A 15,896-nucleotide genomic window follows, 5' to 3' on the forward strand; every position below is an offset into this window, starting at 1 on the left:
TGCATTCAAATACCCATTCCATTTATCTTAAATATACTTACAGAAACCCAAAACCTACAATGGCCTACTACACCAAAATAGTTTCTTTTCCTTTACATTAACAACCAGAGAAAACTTACTAACACACATTGGAGAACTCCAATTAAAGCAAAGAATAATCTCTAGTTCTTCAGGCAGACTGAGATAAAAGCATGATGTATTATAACAGAGATTAAAACCAGTATCTGCAGTAAACATTCTGCACTTCAGCTTGCAAATCAGGAACCCTTGACATCGTTCTGTATGAAACACTGTACTGGAAGGAGCACCGCAACAGCAAGCTTTGGACTTCCTCCATGGAAGTACAATGTCTTAAATCAATGTTGCTTTAGGATGGAAAGATGGACACTGGAATTCTTTATACAAGAACATGAAAACAGTCAATTAATATTACCTACAGAAGCTCAGTTAACCTTTTACATTTAAATCAAAAGAAAAAGTGCTAGAAAGATGAGTGAATAAAAATAAAGCAAGAATCAGGTACGATGTGCTTATTGTCTTTTATTGATCTCATTATTTACATAACCATATGGACAGAAACTTTTATTTCCCAAAGAAACATTTAATTTGCATAATTTGCTATAGGGCACAAAATGCATTTATTTACATGACATTTACTCCTTTTGCTTTGTTTGCTTGCTTTCCACAAGCCCTAAAAGCACCGCATCAGCTTCCAGCAATGTTGTATCAGTAGTTGCACCCAAGAATCTAGATGTGAGTTCAAGATCCAGCAGTCTCAGGCGTACTCGGGTTCCTGTCCGGTATTTTCTGTGAAGAAAAGGGAAGGGGGAGAAAAAAGTTTTGTTAAGCAACAGTCTTGCAACCCCTAAGGCTGCTCTTCTGTCTGCAGACTGAAGTAGCAGGCCCACAGAAAATAATGTGCTGCAGTGGAAGTCCAACACCGTTGTAATGCATCAGCACTAAAACGGCTGGGACACGCTCTGCGACGCTGCAGAACCAGTCTCTGTTGATATAATCCTGCCCATGGAAGAGCAGATACCACCAGATCCGCTGAGGGAATGCAGGCTCTATAGAAAAGCAGTTTATTATATAGGAAACTGTTTGTGTCTTCCACCAAAATATTTTACTGTATCATCGGCTATCATGAACACAATTATCTGCAGGACAACATACCATTAAAGGGGAGGACAAGTCATCATTACATCACTAGTGACATTGCTATTATTAAAAAATATAATGCCAGCTAACTATGGTTTATATTTTCAACTCTGGGCCTCAGGCAAGGGATCTTTTCTTGTCTTACCCCCACCTCCAAAGAGTGGCTATCATCTACAAGTTTTTCATTACATATAATTAAAAAGAAACCCCACAACTATTGTAATGAAACATTCTGCCTACAGGGTTGAGTTTTATTGTTTTATGCTCTTTTTTTTCTTTTTTTCCTTTTAAGTCAGAAGATGCGAGTGTTTCAACGTGTTTTAAAAACAGACCCTGTGTCAAGATGGTCATGCCGAATTAGTGAAGATTTCTGAAATACTAGCATCTTTTATAATGCACCTGGAGAGCTACTGATCAAAGTCCAGCAATAAAATGGAGAATTATTCTTATTTTGAAAGTTCAAGCCATACTTTTTTTTTTCCATAGTCAAAACATAAAGAGCTGAAGACGCATCAAGCTTGACCACCTTGAGCAAAAGCAAGAGAAAGTTTGAAACATTCTTCAGTTACAGACTGGAGAAAATGTAACAGGGAAGTCTGGTCGCATGCAAATTCACCTTGCTCATTTCCACCTTCAGCTTGGGCAGACAATCTTTACTGTCTGACAACTGTTTGCTAGCACGGAGCAAAACTGAACCGGGTTTCAACTTTCTTCGGCACATCAAACCAAAATCCTTTTGGAAAACTAAACTTCTTAAGAAAAGATGCTGGATTTGTATTTATCTCCCCCCCCCCCTTCCCCCTCCCATTTTCTGTCAATTCTGTCTTACATTAAATTCCTGTGGCTCTTGGTTAGTCCTGGGTAATATACTCGATTACGTTAACAAACTGCAAAGGATGATCAGTTGATACCTCCACCCTGAACAAGTAGTTACATAGGGTACTCGGCCAGCAAGGTTTCTGCCAACACTCATCCCAGTGAATCCTGTGATGACCTGCACAAATCAACACAATGGAAATACCACACATTTTCTTAAAAACGTAACAGTGAAGTCCTTCATCTGTCCAAAATGTGAGTAACCACTGTTGCAGTGAAGACTATGGCACAGCTACCAAAGACAGAGAACAGCTTATGTTTGGTTATTAAATGAATAGCTGGTAAGGATCAATTCTGCCCCTTTCTCTGTAAAATACTTGCATTTCAAAACAAAACAGTTTCACAACTGATGATAATTATTCATGAAAGCTAACATGCAACATTTCAGAGGAGTAAGACAAGGGCAAAAGAAAATTAAAAGACAATGCCTAAGACCTTAAAAATGGATGGTATCTTCTGGGTTTTGTAAGGCTTAATAAAAGAGAAAGTTCCCCAAAGAAGTCAGGACGTTTTGAGATAAGAAGGGGAATGAAGAGGAAATCTCCTCATTGAAGAACCTTAAATGAAGATACCAGCTGACTAGTGATTTTAGCCATTTGGTTATATGGGAGTAATCTCCAGAAAATTCTTCAGCATGAACCAAACCTTCACCTTACTGACAGCTGCTAGCTAGACGGCTTGCCTTTGCATCCAACCATAAAGTTATCCTGATCCCTAATACTATCTTTGCCATAAATTATCAGACTTTTCTGCCTTTATCAACGAGTATGAGGAGTGGATGAGACATGAGAAAAGACAAATGTTTTTTTAAAAAAAGAGAGATTAGGTTTTGGGAGAAGGCAAAATAAGAGGGAGAGAATGAGAGGGAGAAATGGTCTGTGGAAACAGAAAAGAGGGAGCAGGCACCTTATAACGAGAAAAAAGAAGGCCTGGGAAGATACGAAAGAGGGGATAAATGGTAAAGCAGGTGACAAAAAACCACTGAAAACATTGCAGGTAAATAGTGTAGAAATGAAGGAAACTGTATACAGAGTCAAGCCACAGAAGAGGAAAAAAGTCACTTGAAAAGTAAAGACTGCATAAAACCATTAAAGTTTGAGCGACACTAAACTCAGACTGAACTACAACATTCTGTGCTGCTTTGAAAAAGATGGACATGTTTTTAACCTAATAAAACTTAATACTAGAACTAGTGGTTCTGTGATGAATTTTAAAGACCAGTCAACCCTCTGCCTTCTTCTCCTCTCCTTCCCCCTAGAGGAAAAGCAGCTCACCAATAATGTAAAGCAGGATGCTACTGCAAAAACTGGCTTCAGGATCCAACACTTTTCTACAGAAGATCAAACTGAATGAGGTTTAAATTGAATTAGAAGTCCTCTCTCTATTTGACAGCACAGAGTGGGAGAGGTATCGAGCTCCATCTTTGTAACTGAAATACAAAATACTACTTTCATCACGGAACAGCTCCTTTTGGACTGGTTGCTACACTATAGTGCTAAGTATTTTGCAAGTGAACAGATGAAACTAATTTTTTCTAATCAAACCTTTAAAAGTGCTATTTAGAACCAAGGAGGTCCATGAGGAAAATCTGTGAAGAAACCGTACGTCTCATGATTAATACATCTGATTTAATAATAAATTAATAATCATAAGCATGACTTCACCCATTTTAGCATTATGAAGACTTTGTTCATTGTACGGTCTGCAGAGAACTTTGCTCAAATTTCCACACAACTTTAGCATATATTTGTAATGCAAAATCCAAGCAATCGTATTTTCATAAAAAGTACAATAATCTTCAATGTTGCTTCAGTAACTCAAACAGATTCCAGATACTTTAATCATACTTAACTCAATTATTAAAGAAGGTTTACCAGGAACAGCACATCTGCTTACAAAGAGATCCTGAAGAACAACACTTTAAGGAGCTGACACAACTGCCAATTTGTATGAATATAAACGTTTGGTTTCGTGACAGATGTTCCCTCCAGCTAAAACACTTTAGAATAAATGATTAGTGGAAGATGTAGAAAAAGTAGAAACATGAACACAACATGCAGTGGTGGTCTATCCACCACATTTAGAGCAAGAGGAAATGATAGGCTTCTCTATGCATAGTAAGCATATTCTATCCACAAAGGTATTTATCCCTAAAACAGATAAAACTATCCTATGGTTAAAGCAGAAGCTTGAAGCAGGACCCAGAAACAAAGCAGGCATTTTATTATTTTCAGGAACAGTGTCCTAGGAGACACAGAACACCAGTGTAAAAGGAAAGAAACCATCTACCCCATTTTGCAAAAGGACTTGCTTTATTTTTAAGTAACAATGCTCTTATTCAAGATCATCCTATCTCATGACCATCAGCAGGAACCATTAACCTTCCCCCAGTCCCCAAGCACTGTGTTTGTCAAGGATGCACGTGTTTTCTTCCTACCACTTCCTATTGCCAGGTAAGAGTATTAAATTCAATTTGAAGTAGACAAAGGTAGTTTAGTTGCATACAAAAATGAAGGTACAAGAATATTCTACAGAACTTAAAACAAATATTTTACAAGTAGAGTCAGCTTTCTCCAATTCTATAGAATTTATTTACAAGAGCTACCCATTTTAACCCTTTGGGAACACCAGTTTTGCATGGAAGGACTCTGCCTAACTCCCAGCTTCAGAGGTGGAAATCCACCAGCTGCTGTTGCTGAGCCATGACCCCGTCTCAGGCCAGTGTCAGTAGAGCACCCACTGAAGCATCCACCAGAAACCTTCACCTGAACTTCAGACAGGGGTCAGTGGGCTCCGAAAAGCTTTCTCTAGTTTGAATGAGTGCTTGCAGGCTCCTCTCCATCTCTTCCAGCGTGGGCAAAGCCCTGGGTACAGGTGCAACTTTCCTCAAACACCCACTTCCAGAAGATGACTTTAAGTTGGAGGCAAACCAAATAACTGCTTCAGTGTTTTTTGTAATTTTTGAACTGTCATGGAAAAGAATTTGAAAAGCAGCAAGATGAAAATCCTTTTTCTTACGTGAACTGTTAAGCCTGTACAACCGTACATCACCAAGGTAATACAGTATGTATGAGCACAGAGAAAGCATACAGTACAGCCTTGCTAATGCTGCTTAAAGAAACTTAAAGCAAATACAAGAAATGAAGGTTTATGTCCTCTTATTACATTGAAAGTAGGGCCTTTTATCTTTGCACGCAAATATCAAACTACTGTGTCTTAACTTACATAAAGTAGGTCTTCTCTTTGCTGAACACACATAAATGGCACAGCGTGCACTTCCAAACTTAAGCAACTTGGAAGCTTCCTTCTGACTGACTGTATCCCTTTTATTGCAATTTGGTCCCTATTCCAATCCTTTCATTTTTGCACTTAAATCTCTCAAAATCTTAATGATAAATTAAATAGCCAAAACCCCAAAAACTCTTCAGTCAAGATTTTAAACCTGCAATTTTAAAAAGGTAAGTAATTTTACTATGTGCCCTTAAAATATATGAATAAACAAAACCCCCAATATTTTTACATAGTAAAATCTGAGGGGGAGGATATGGAATGACGTCTTTCAGCTTTTGCTAACTTTCAAGAACGCTGAGGGGGAAATGTTCTTTTCTTAATTTAAAAGCCATTTCAGGCTACAGTGAAAGGTTTACAAAGAGAGTTAACTTGGAAAGCAATGAGCCTGTAAAAACAAGGAGGCTGTAACTAAAAATGTGTTTTGATCCTAATTATACCGTTTGCTACCAAGAAAATGGGGCACTAGTTTTGCAGGTGTGCAATTTCACACGTAGAGGAAGCATCCTCATTACTACATGGCAATAAGAATTTTATTCAAACTCTAAATTATAGGTGTAGACATTAAAGCATTTTGTTAAACTATCCAATATTTAAAACTACATGTGATCACAAATTAGCAAGCAGTCCTTTTTCTATTAAACTACAAGTTATTAGTTTAAAATTTAAAGCAACAAACCTTCTATTCTTGGAAACAGTGCTACAAAAATAACAACGCAATTGCAGAAATGGTTGAGTCTCACCAGGTCTTGGCTAGTATTTCCCACTCATTTTAAAAATGCATTCACAGATACGCTCTATTCCCTACTATAAAAATACAGGACTGCTATTTTGAGGCAAATGGAATATTTTAGCTTTTATTCCCTCTATTTCATTACTACTTTTCAGTCTCCATTGCTTCCTTTTGGAATGATAACCTTTGCAATGCAAAGCTGAAGGAATGAGCTAGGGCTGGCTACAACTACTCTCACCCACCATTCATTCTTCCGCTCCATCTGTCCCACCCCTCACAAACATGCAATTCTTAATGGAGTAGGAAGGCAACTATTAAACCTGGTTTATAATTCCTATACCGAGGGTGTCATTTAGAGAATTAACTTTAATTTTTTACATCATTATTTTTTAACATCTCCCAACACATTCTAGTGACGGCTTTCAAAAACTGCAATAAAAGGAATCCCTGGATTATCTCCCATACAAAATAGATTAATATAAAAAACTCCAAAGATAGGGTTAGAGTTGAGCCACGGTACTCCCAGAGAATGCCATGAGAAGTCTTGATGTCTTTCATTTTCCTACTGTGAGAATTTCAAAGTGTGTTTTTCAGATCTATTTTTCAAGAGGTTTTGTTTCAGTGCCTTAACAGTACAGTACAGAACAGTTTACAAGATTCTTAATGGTTTCGTTTTCTTTTTTTTTTTTATTATGTAGAAGACATCACATTATCAACCTCAGAAAAAATACATCTAAAAAGGTAATGAAATAAATTTTACCATCCATTTTCTCCAGATTTTTTGTTCACCATTCTTACCACCATTCAAATCCACTCGAAATTACCCTGTAGCTCCTCATTAGTAATACTGAAACTATGATGCATCCCCAGATGCAAGCCCACCTCTAACTGACCCCAGCCAGCAGCAAAGCAGTGCAGCTGGGGTGGGACAAAGCTGTGTGTGGAACAATTCATCTTGTTTCTCAAAAATGTTTTGAAGCATTCACAGATGCTGCCCAAGCCCACATTGGTCTCAACTTTATCAGCAAAGGGAGGCCATATAACTGGCTTAAGGAGCTACCCTGGCACAGATCTATATGATTTTTGTATAGGTCACCCCCTGATGCCCTACAGGGAACAAGCTCAGCAAGAGCACACCGCTTCCCAGCAAGCCCATTCATTGCCAGTATACATAAAATTATTGTTCAGAAGAAATACGGATGAGATTTGCAGATTGCTGTCAAGTCGAAGGCAGCGTAGTTCAATGCAGCAATCTGTATCTTGCTGAAGTGGCTTTCTCCAGTGAGGTACACATTGCACATCTAGTGATGGGGGGACGGCGATCCTCCTTACAGCAGCTCAATAAAGCAGTCATAATACACACACACACCTCTCAGTATGAGCTCCTAGGCAATGCTGGGGCAAAAAGACCAAATACTAGCTTTGTACGTACAAGCAAGACAGCAGAAAGTGGCAGTAGAAAGGTGGTGTGAATTCTACAGAGAGCGGAACATGGTATAGTAAGAGAGATACTAGGAGAGTGTGTCCTCCTGCCTACCTTTCTTTAAAGGCTACTAAAAGAAGGACAAAGAACATGCATAAAATTGAATAACCACGTAAAGATGTTGCTATGTTATTAAAAAGATTGAGCTGTCTATACCTTTACAGAAAGAAAATACTGGTATTAAAAGGTGCTTAAATTTATCTGGGAAAAGCATGTAATGGCAGGAAAGTGAAGTCCAACAAATGCAAATGAGAATCACAATTTTGCCAATAATATTGATGAGCCACTAGAAAAAAACTCCAAGCACTAAGACTTTGCAGCCATTGATGGCTTCAACTGAAGAGATCTCAAAACAGATGTGTTAGTTCAGTTCAGGATAACCTGCTGAAATGTCATGTCCTGTGATACAGTGAAGTCCTGAGAGATGACCTGAAGGTCCCTTTTGGCTTAAATTTTGTTCATCCATGATTTATTATCACAGCACCTAGTCATTCAAATAAAGGATGGATGCTCAAAATAGGATTCTCAAAGCATCTTTGTTCTCTGCAATCAAACACTTCACAAAAAATGCTCCAAGGTTGCTGGTTATATTCCATCAGAAAATGCAATATTTCTTCTTACGACTCAACAACCCATTGCCACTTCAGCTGTATTTGTTTCCTACTTAATTTGTTTTCCCCTTTCCATGAACTAAGCAAGCAAACATGCTCTCATTTCTTCTGAACATTTACCATTTGTGACACCTGCTTAGTAATTTTTCAGAATATTTTTGCTGCTTGTGTCAAAGCCATCCATTTACAAAGGAAAAGGCTAATACTCTGCTAGATACAAGCAGAGATCTAGATACTCTGCTAGATAAAAGCAGATAAAGCCTCTCATATTCTTGGAAGCATTTAGCAGAATGCTGTAAACCTGTGTGAAACCATTGGCTTAAACAACAGTCATTTTCACCTTGTGTTTTCTAACAGTGCCTAAGTAGAGCCTATGGCAAGCATCCTTAAAACCAACAGCTCCTTTATGCATCTGAGGAAGTCCAAAGCCAAACCTCACTTTGCTCTGACCACTGCTAAAGCAGAAATTTTAAATGAATACCAGAAAGAGTTTGGGAATATTAGCAAGATCTTGATATGAAAAACACCCTGAAGCATCTGAATATATCCCTGGTCATCTGGAGTTTACAGAAGCGCGCGCGCACACACACACACACGCGCGCGCACACAGACGTGTGCATGCTCTCTCTCTCACATCAACTGTATGTACTGACACTTGGTGGGAAGATTAACTACACTGGTAAGAGCAGCAGAATTTGAGGGTCACCCCGTCATTAGGGGGTAAAAAACCATCTCCATTTATACTTATGGAGCTGCCCAAAACTGTAGCATATTGGTCAAGCCCTGGCATCTTCATCCTATGGGACCCAAGTCCAGGGACCCTGTCACCCTTCCCTGTGTCTCCACTGTTGGCTATTGAGATGACTGGCAGCTGACCCAAAGCGGCACAGACACAGGTGAATGAAACATGGAAATTTTCATTCCTATAGCTAAAATAAGGTAAATGCAATATCTGACAAGAATTGTTTTATGATTGTCATGGAAAAGCCCTGAGCAAACCACAGTGAAGACACTGTCAAGCTCTGCTATTACAATATCAATAATCTATGGCATTTGTTTCTATGACAGCAAAAAAAATACAGCCAAAGGTGCCAAACATTTTAATCTAATTCTGTTCCACTCAGTATGGACATTTAGACTCTCTGTAAAACCTTCTAAAAAGTAATATGCTTGCCTTCAATTCAGACAAAACCCAAAGTATCCAATATTTACTAGAAAAGACCAAAACCATCTTGCTGCAATTTTTGCTACAGTCTTCACAAGAATCAATATGCATTCACTAAAACTTTTGGGACAGGATTGTTCCCTTTTTAGAGAAGGAATCCACAGAATAATCTCTATTTTAAAATGTACTTCATATCACATCAAAGATGAATGCTATAACCTTTTCTCTATGGCATGGTGAGGTAAGCTTTGACAAGTGAAACTTGCAATAGGTGGCTCCTGTCTTCTAAGAACTTGTATCAGATATAGTTATGTCATCATACAATAATTTATGCCAGATGCGTTCTCAGTCTATAACGTAAAACATACCCTTTAACTTGAGAGGAAACATCACTCTAAAATAAAAGAAACCTGAGTCTTTAGTCCAAATTGTTGGGGGTTTTTTCTGCTGTTTACGAAATGAACTATTTTGATTAAAATATTGCTTTGTAACTTACAAAATGCTAAAAAATAAAGATTATATACTTAAATATATAGAAAAGCTAGCCAATTATACTACATTAAAAAAATCCCATAGCCCTTCATGCTTATGGGCACCAGAAGCCAGGCAAACTGCTTAAAAGATGAAAGAAAAAGGTAGCCAAGTGAAGGAAAAAAAAAAAAGCAAACAAACTCATGTGAAGCATGCTCTAGCTCATACTGTTCTGTCCATCTTTCCACAAGTGATCTCTATTGCAGTTCCTGTCCCTTCCCTTTCCCATGCTGGGACCTTGTCTCAGTCAGATACTTTTCACGTACATACTCCTAAACCTTCAGCCCTCCAAATCTCAAATGCAGTTCCACAATACTATTCTAGCTTCCTCTTAATACACACGGTCTCAATATTAGTTTCTACACTTTGTTCCCTTAATCATTATTTCTCCTCTGATCTCTCACTGTCTCCCTGGGATCTCTGACCAGGCATTTCCAGTTTTCTTTTTCTACCCCAGGAAAAACTATTAGACATTTTTTCTTGTCCTCTTTTACTTACTGTCTCCACACTGATCCTAGTCCCAGCCCATTTATTCAGCCGACCTCATTCTTCTTTCAGTTTCTTACCCCATCACAGTTTTTTCTTTCACCAGTACCAACTAAAATCAGTTGTCCTCTTTTTCTTGCAGTGCTGCTCAGTTTTCTCACTCAGCTGATTTCAGTTCCCTTGTACCAGCCATCCTGGCAGGTCTCTTATAAGGGATTAAAAATAGTAGGTTTTGATAATCCAGACATGGTTATTATCAAAATTCAAATCAGACTGTGTAGTGGTTTAGCCCCTGCTGGGGTCTGAGACCACGCGGCCGCTGCCCCTCCCCCACAAAGGGAGTGAAATACAAAGCCCCAAGACTGAAATAAGGAAAGGTTTAATACAACAGTGCAATAGCAACACAACAAACAACAGCAATAACAATAACAGTAATAGTGATAGCAATGAACAGAGCAAAATAGCTACCAAATACAGCAGTGGGAAGCACGATGTACAAAACCACGAGTGCACCGCGCTCCGCGCCAGGAAAATGTGACCTGCCAGGATGTGACGTCCGCATGGTATCTGAATAACCCGGCTAGAGCTCCCCCCCACTGCTGGGGAAACTTAACCCTATCCTGGTTAAACCAGGACATAATCCACCCCTTTATTCTATACCATGTGCGTCACATCCAGCTGCCACTTAGCAATGAGCATTGACAAAGAAAAATTAACAAAAGCACAGTATAACTCACGGTGTGTTTTCACCCACAATCAAGTCCCCTTGTGGCACGCATCGGACCTCTCCATCCTTCTGCATCACCCACCAGGTGCACCCAGGTCCTTGAGCAAAAACAATCCTGTGGATGGGTTTGCCTTTGCCTGGCGCAGGACTAACCCAGACCATTTTTCCCAGCAGGTCCCTCATGCGCACCACAGGGACTTTATCCCCGTCCACAACACGTGGAAGTTTTGACTGAGCCAGGCCAGCTCGATTGGCAGATCCTCTTGTGTTCACTAACCAAGTGGCCTTTGTCAGGTGTGTGTCCCAGTGTTTGAAGGTTCCACCCCCCATTGCTCTCAATGTAGTTTTTAACAGCCCATTGTAGCGCTCGATCTTCCCGGAGGCTGGTGCGTGGTAGGGGATGTGGTAGATCCACTCGATGCCGTGTTCTCTGCCCAGGCATCTATGAGGTTATTTCGGAAGTGAGTCCCGTTGTCCGACTCAATCCTCTCTGGGGTGCCGTGTCGCCACAGGACTCGCTCTTCAAGGCCCAGGATGGTATTTCGGGCGGTGGCGTGGGACACTGGATAAGTTTCGAGCCACCCAGTGGTTGCTTCCACCATTGTGAGCACGTGGCGCTTGCCTCGGCGGGTCTGTGGCAGTGTGATGTAGTCGATCTGCCAGGCCTCTCCATATTTATATTTCATCCATCGATCTTCATTCTGCTGGGGCTTCACCCGTTTGGCTTGTTTGATTGCAGCACACGTCTCACATCCGTGGATGATCTCTGCGATGGTGTCAATGGTGAGGTCCACCCCTCAATCTCGAGCCCACCTATATGTTGCATCTCTGCCTTGGTGGCCCGAGGTCTCATGGGCCCACCAGGCTATGAACAGTTCACCTTTACGCTGCCAGTCCAAGTCCACCTGAGCCACCTCAATCTTAGCAGCTTGGTCTGCCTGCTGGTTGTGTTGATGTTCATCAGTGGCTCGACTCTTGGGTATATGGGCGTCCACATGGCGCACCTTCACAACGAGGTTCTCCACCCGGGCTGCAATGTCCTGCCATACTTCAGCGGCCCAGATGGGTCTGCCCTTGCGTTGCCAGTTGTTCTGTTTCCATTGCTGCAACCACATCCACAGGGCACTTGCCATCACCCACGAGTCAGTGTAGATATAGAGCCTCGGCCACTTTTCTCGCTCAGCAATCTCCAAAGCCAATTGGATGGCTTTCACCTCTGCAAACTGGCTTGATTCACCTTGTCCCTCAACAGCTTCAGTGGTTTCTCGTGTGGGATGCCATACTGCAGCCTTCCATCGTCGATGTTTTCCCACAATGCGACAAGACCCATCAGTGAATAGGGCATATTGTTTTTCTTCCTCTGGCAGCTCGTTATATGGTGGGGCCTCCTCAGCATGTTTCACCTCTTGTTCTGGTGACATCCCAGCATCTTTGCTCTCTGGCCAGTTCATGATCATTTCCACTAATCCTGGGGGGTCGCGGTTCCCTATTCGAGCCCGTTGTGTTATCAACGCAACCCATTTACTCCATGTGGCATCTGTTGCATGATGTGTGGAGGGAGCCTTTCCTTTGAACATCCATCCCAGCACTGGCAGTCGAGGTGCCAGGAGGAGCTGTGTCTCAGTGCCGACCACTTCTGAGGCAGCTCGAATTCCTTCATACGCTGCCAGTATCTCCTTCTCAGTCAGGGTATAGTTAGCTTCAGAGCCTTTGTATCCCCGGCTCCAAAAGCCTAGAGGTCGGCCTCGGGATTCCCCATCTGCTCTCTGCCAAAGGCTCCAGGAAGGGCCATTCTCCCCGGCTGCGGTGTAGAGCACGTTCTTAATCTCCTGCCCTGTCCGGACTGGTCCGAGGGCCACTGCCTGGGTAATCTCCTGCTTAATTTGTTCAAAGGCTTGTTGTTGCTCTGGGCCCCATTTAAAATCGTTCTTCTTGCGGGTTACGTGGTAGAGAGGGCTCACAATCAGGCTGTAGTTTGGGATGTGCATCCTCCAGAACCCCACAGCGCCCAGGAAAGATTGAGTCTCTTTTTTGGTGGTTGGTGGGGCCATGGCTGTTATCTTGTTTATCACCTCCATTGGGATGTGGCGACGCCCATCTTGCCATTTTATTCCTAGGAACTGAATCTCCCTTCCAGGCCCCTTAACCTTCTGTCGCTTGATGGCAAAACCAGCCTTCAGAAGGATTTCAATTACCTTCTTTCCTTTCTCAAAGACTTCCTCAGCTGTGTCCCCCCATACAATGATATCACCAATGAACTGCAGGTGTTCTGGAGCCCCACCTTTCTCCAGTGCAGTATGGACCAGTCTATGGCAAATGGTGGAGCTGTGTTTCCACCCCTGGGGCAATCGATTCCAGGTGTACTGGATACCCCTCCAAGTGAACGCAAACTGTGGCCTGCACTCTGGTGCTATTGGGATGGAGAAAAACGCGTTAGCGATGTCAATCGTGGCGTACCACTTGGCTGCCTTCGACTCCAGCTCATACTGGAGCTCTAGCATGTCCGGCACTGCAGCACTCATCGCTGGCGTAACTTCATTCAGGCCACGGTAGTCCACGGTCAGTCTCCATTCGCCATTAGGTTTTCTCACTGGCCATATAGGGCTGTTGAAAGGTGAGTGAGTCTTGCTGATCACCTCCTGGCTTTCTAGTCGACGGATCAGCTGATGGATGGGGACCAGGGAATCTCGGTTAGTACGGTACTGCCGCCGGTGCACCGTCTTGGTAGCAATTGGCACTCGCTGCTCTTCAACCTTAAGCGACCCCACCACCGAGGGGTCCTCTGAGAGGCCGGGTAAAGTGGACAATTGCTCAACCTCCTCCAGGGCAGCTATACCAAAGGCCCACCGGTACCCTTTTGGGTCTTTAAAGTACCCTCTCCTGAGATAGTCTATACCTAGGATGCACGGGGCATCTGGGCCAGTCACAATGGGGTGCTTATGCCAGTCCTTCCCAGTTAAGCTTACTTCAGCTTCTAATAGGGTCAGCTGTTGGGACCCCCCTGTCACTCCGGAGATGCAGATGGATTCAACCCCACTGTGGCTTGATGGCATCAGAGTGCACTGTGCGCCAGTGTCTACCAAGGCCTTATATTCTTGTGGTTCTGATGTGCCAGGCCATCGGATCCACACCTTCCAGTAAATCCGATTATCCCCTTCCTCCACCTGGCTGGAGGCAGGGCCCCTCTAATCCTGCTCACCATCACTCACTTGATCTAAGAGTGACTCCTGCAGGAATGACTTACTGGTCCCCTCAAGAGGGTCAAGCATACTGTTGGCCATTCTATTCTGTCTGGGGGATTTCTGACTAGACACTGGAGCTGCATCTCTCTTGGAAGACTCCCCTTTCCTGGTGGTCTTCCCTTTCAGTTGCTGTACTCGTGCAGCTAGGGCGGAAGTGGGCTGTCCATGCCACCTTCTCATGTTCTCCCCATTGTCGCGGAGGAAGAACCACAGGGTGCCCCGTGGTGTGTACCTTCTACCGCCCTTCTCTTGGGTGGGGAAACGCCTGCTTCTAATGGCTGAGACATCGGCCCGTGCAGGTGAAACATAGGACATGTCCTGTTCCATTTTTTGGAGCCTCTGAGACAGTTCCTCTACGGCTGAAACCCAGGCATGTTGGGAGGAAGGGAGACTTCCCTCATAGTGCCGGAGCTGCATAGTCACTTCATCCACTGTCTGATTGTCTCGCCACCAGGATGCTGCTGCTAATGCTTTGGAATGTCCCTCTGGTCCACTTTGCAGGAACTTCCGCCACATCAGCTGTGTGCAAGGGACCTGATCTGGATCCAATGGTGACTGCTCATCATTCAGATCACCATAGATCATATCAAACACAGCCATTTCCCTGAGGTTTTGGATGCCTTTCTCCATGTCGGTCCACTTGCCTAACCGACATAGAGAATCATCCTTGTAGGGGTACCTCTCCCTCACAGCGAGCAGGAGTCGCCTCCAAAGGCTGAGGGTTTGAGCCTGTTTCCCTATTGCCTTGTCAATACCAGCCTGCTTGGCCTCTCTCCCCTCCAATTCCAAACCAGCAGCTCCAGTATCCCAGCACCGGAGCAACCAGGTGCAAATTTGCTCGCCTGGACTGCGGCTGTAATCCTTCCGCATATCTCGCAACTCACTGAGGGATAGAGATCGGATGATTACCTCCGGCTCTTCCTCCTGCTCTCGTGATGGGCCTGGTTCATTATCACCGGTGTGCACTGCGAGGGGATTTTTTGGTATATTTGGTTTTCCATATCGGGGCAACTGATACTGGTACTGCTTGTCCCTTCGGCTCAGCTGCTGTGCTGGTGGAGGCGACCGGTACTGGCGCTGCCTGTCCCCCTGGCCCAGCTGCTGTACCAGCAGGCTCACTTTCAGACCCTGCAGCTCTTTCTCCCCCTTGAGGGCAGTGATCAGTGCTAAGGGCGATGCGGTAAGCATGGGCAAGCCCCCAGCACATCGCAGCGAGCTGCATCTCCCGGGGTTTGTCAGATTGGCAGCACACCTTTTTCAAACACTCCACCAGTTTATCAGGACTCTGCACTTGTTCGGGAGTAAAATCCCAGAACGTTGGGGGTGACCACTCACTCAGGTACTTGCCCATCTTCTCCCACACACCTTGCCATTTATAACTATCTGCCCCCGGGGCAGGTTTCCGGGTGGTGCTATTGTTGGAGAATTACCGCATGGCCCAAAACAAGATCTGGCAGGCATTTAGAAAGCATTGTGCCGTGAACACAGTGGCCAGGAGGCTCCAGGGATAGCTAAAACTCTCAAAAACCGAGAGAATCTCTTCCCCTGGCTCACCCATAGAGGGGCTGAGACCCCAAACAAAAGACCAGGCAGCAA

General features: G+C 43.2%; 1 protein-coding gene across 2 annotated transcripts in view; it reads right to left on the bottom strand.

The window, feature by feature from the left end:
* Positions 1-520: 520 nt before the first annotated feature.
* TPD52 (tumor protein D52) overlaps positions 521-15,896 on the bottom strand; it is a 132,501-nt gene continuing 117,125 nt past the window's right edge. For both annotated transcript variants that reach the window (XM_074883498.1, XM_074883490.1), the window contains one exon: positions 521-807. In XM_074883498.1, the coding sequence (XP_074739599.1) occupies positions 654-807 (154 nt within the window). In that variant the 3' untranslated portion in view covers positions 521-653. The remainder of the gene's footprint in view (positions 808-15,896) is intronic.

This window comes from Strix uralensis, chromosome 1, assembly GCF_047716275.1.
Source record: "Strix uralensis isolate ZFMK-TIS-50842 chromosome 1, bStrUra1, whole genome shotgun sequence".
NCBI classification, from domain to species: domain Eukaryota; kingdom Metazoa; phylum Chordata; class Aves; order Strigiformes; family Strigidae; genus Strix; species Strix uralensis.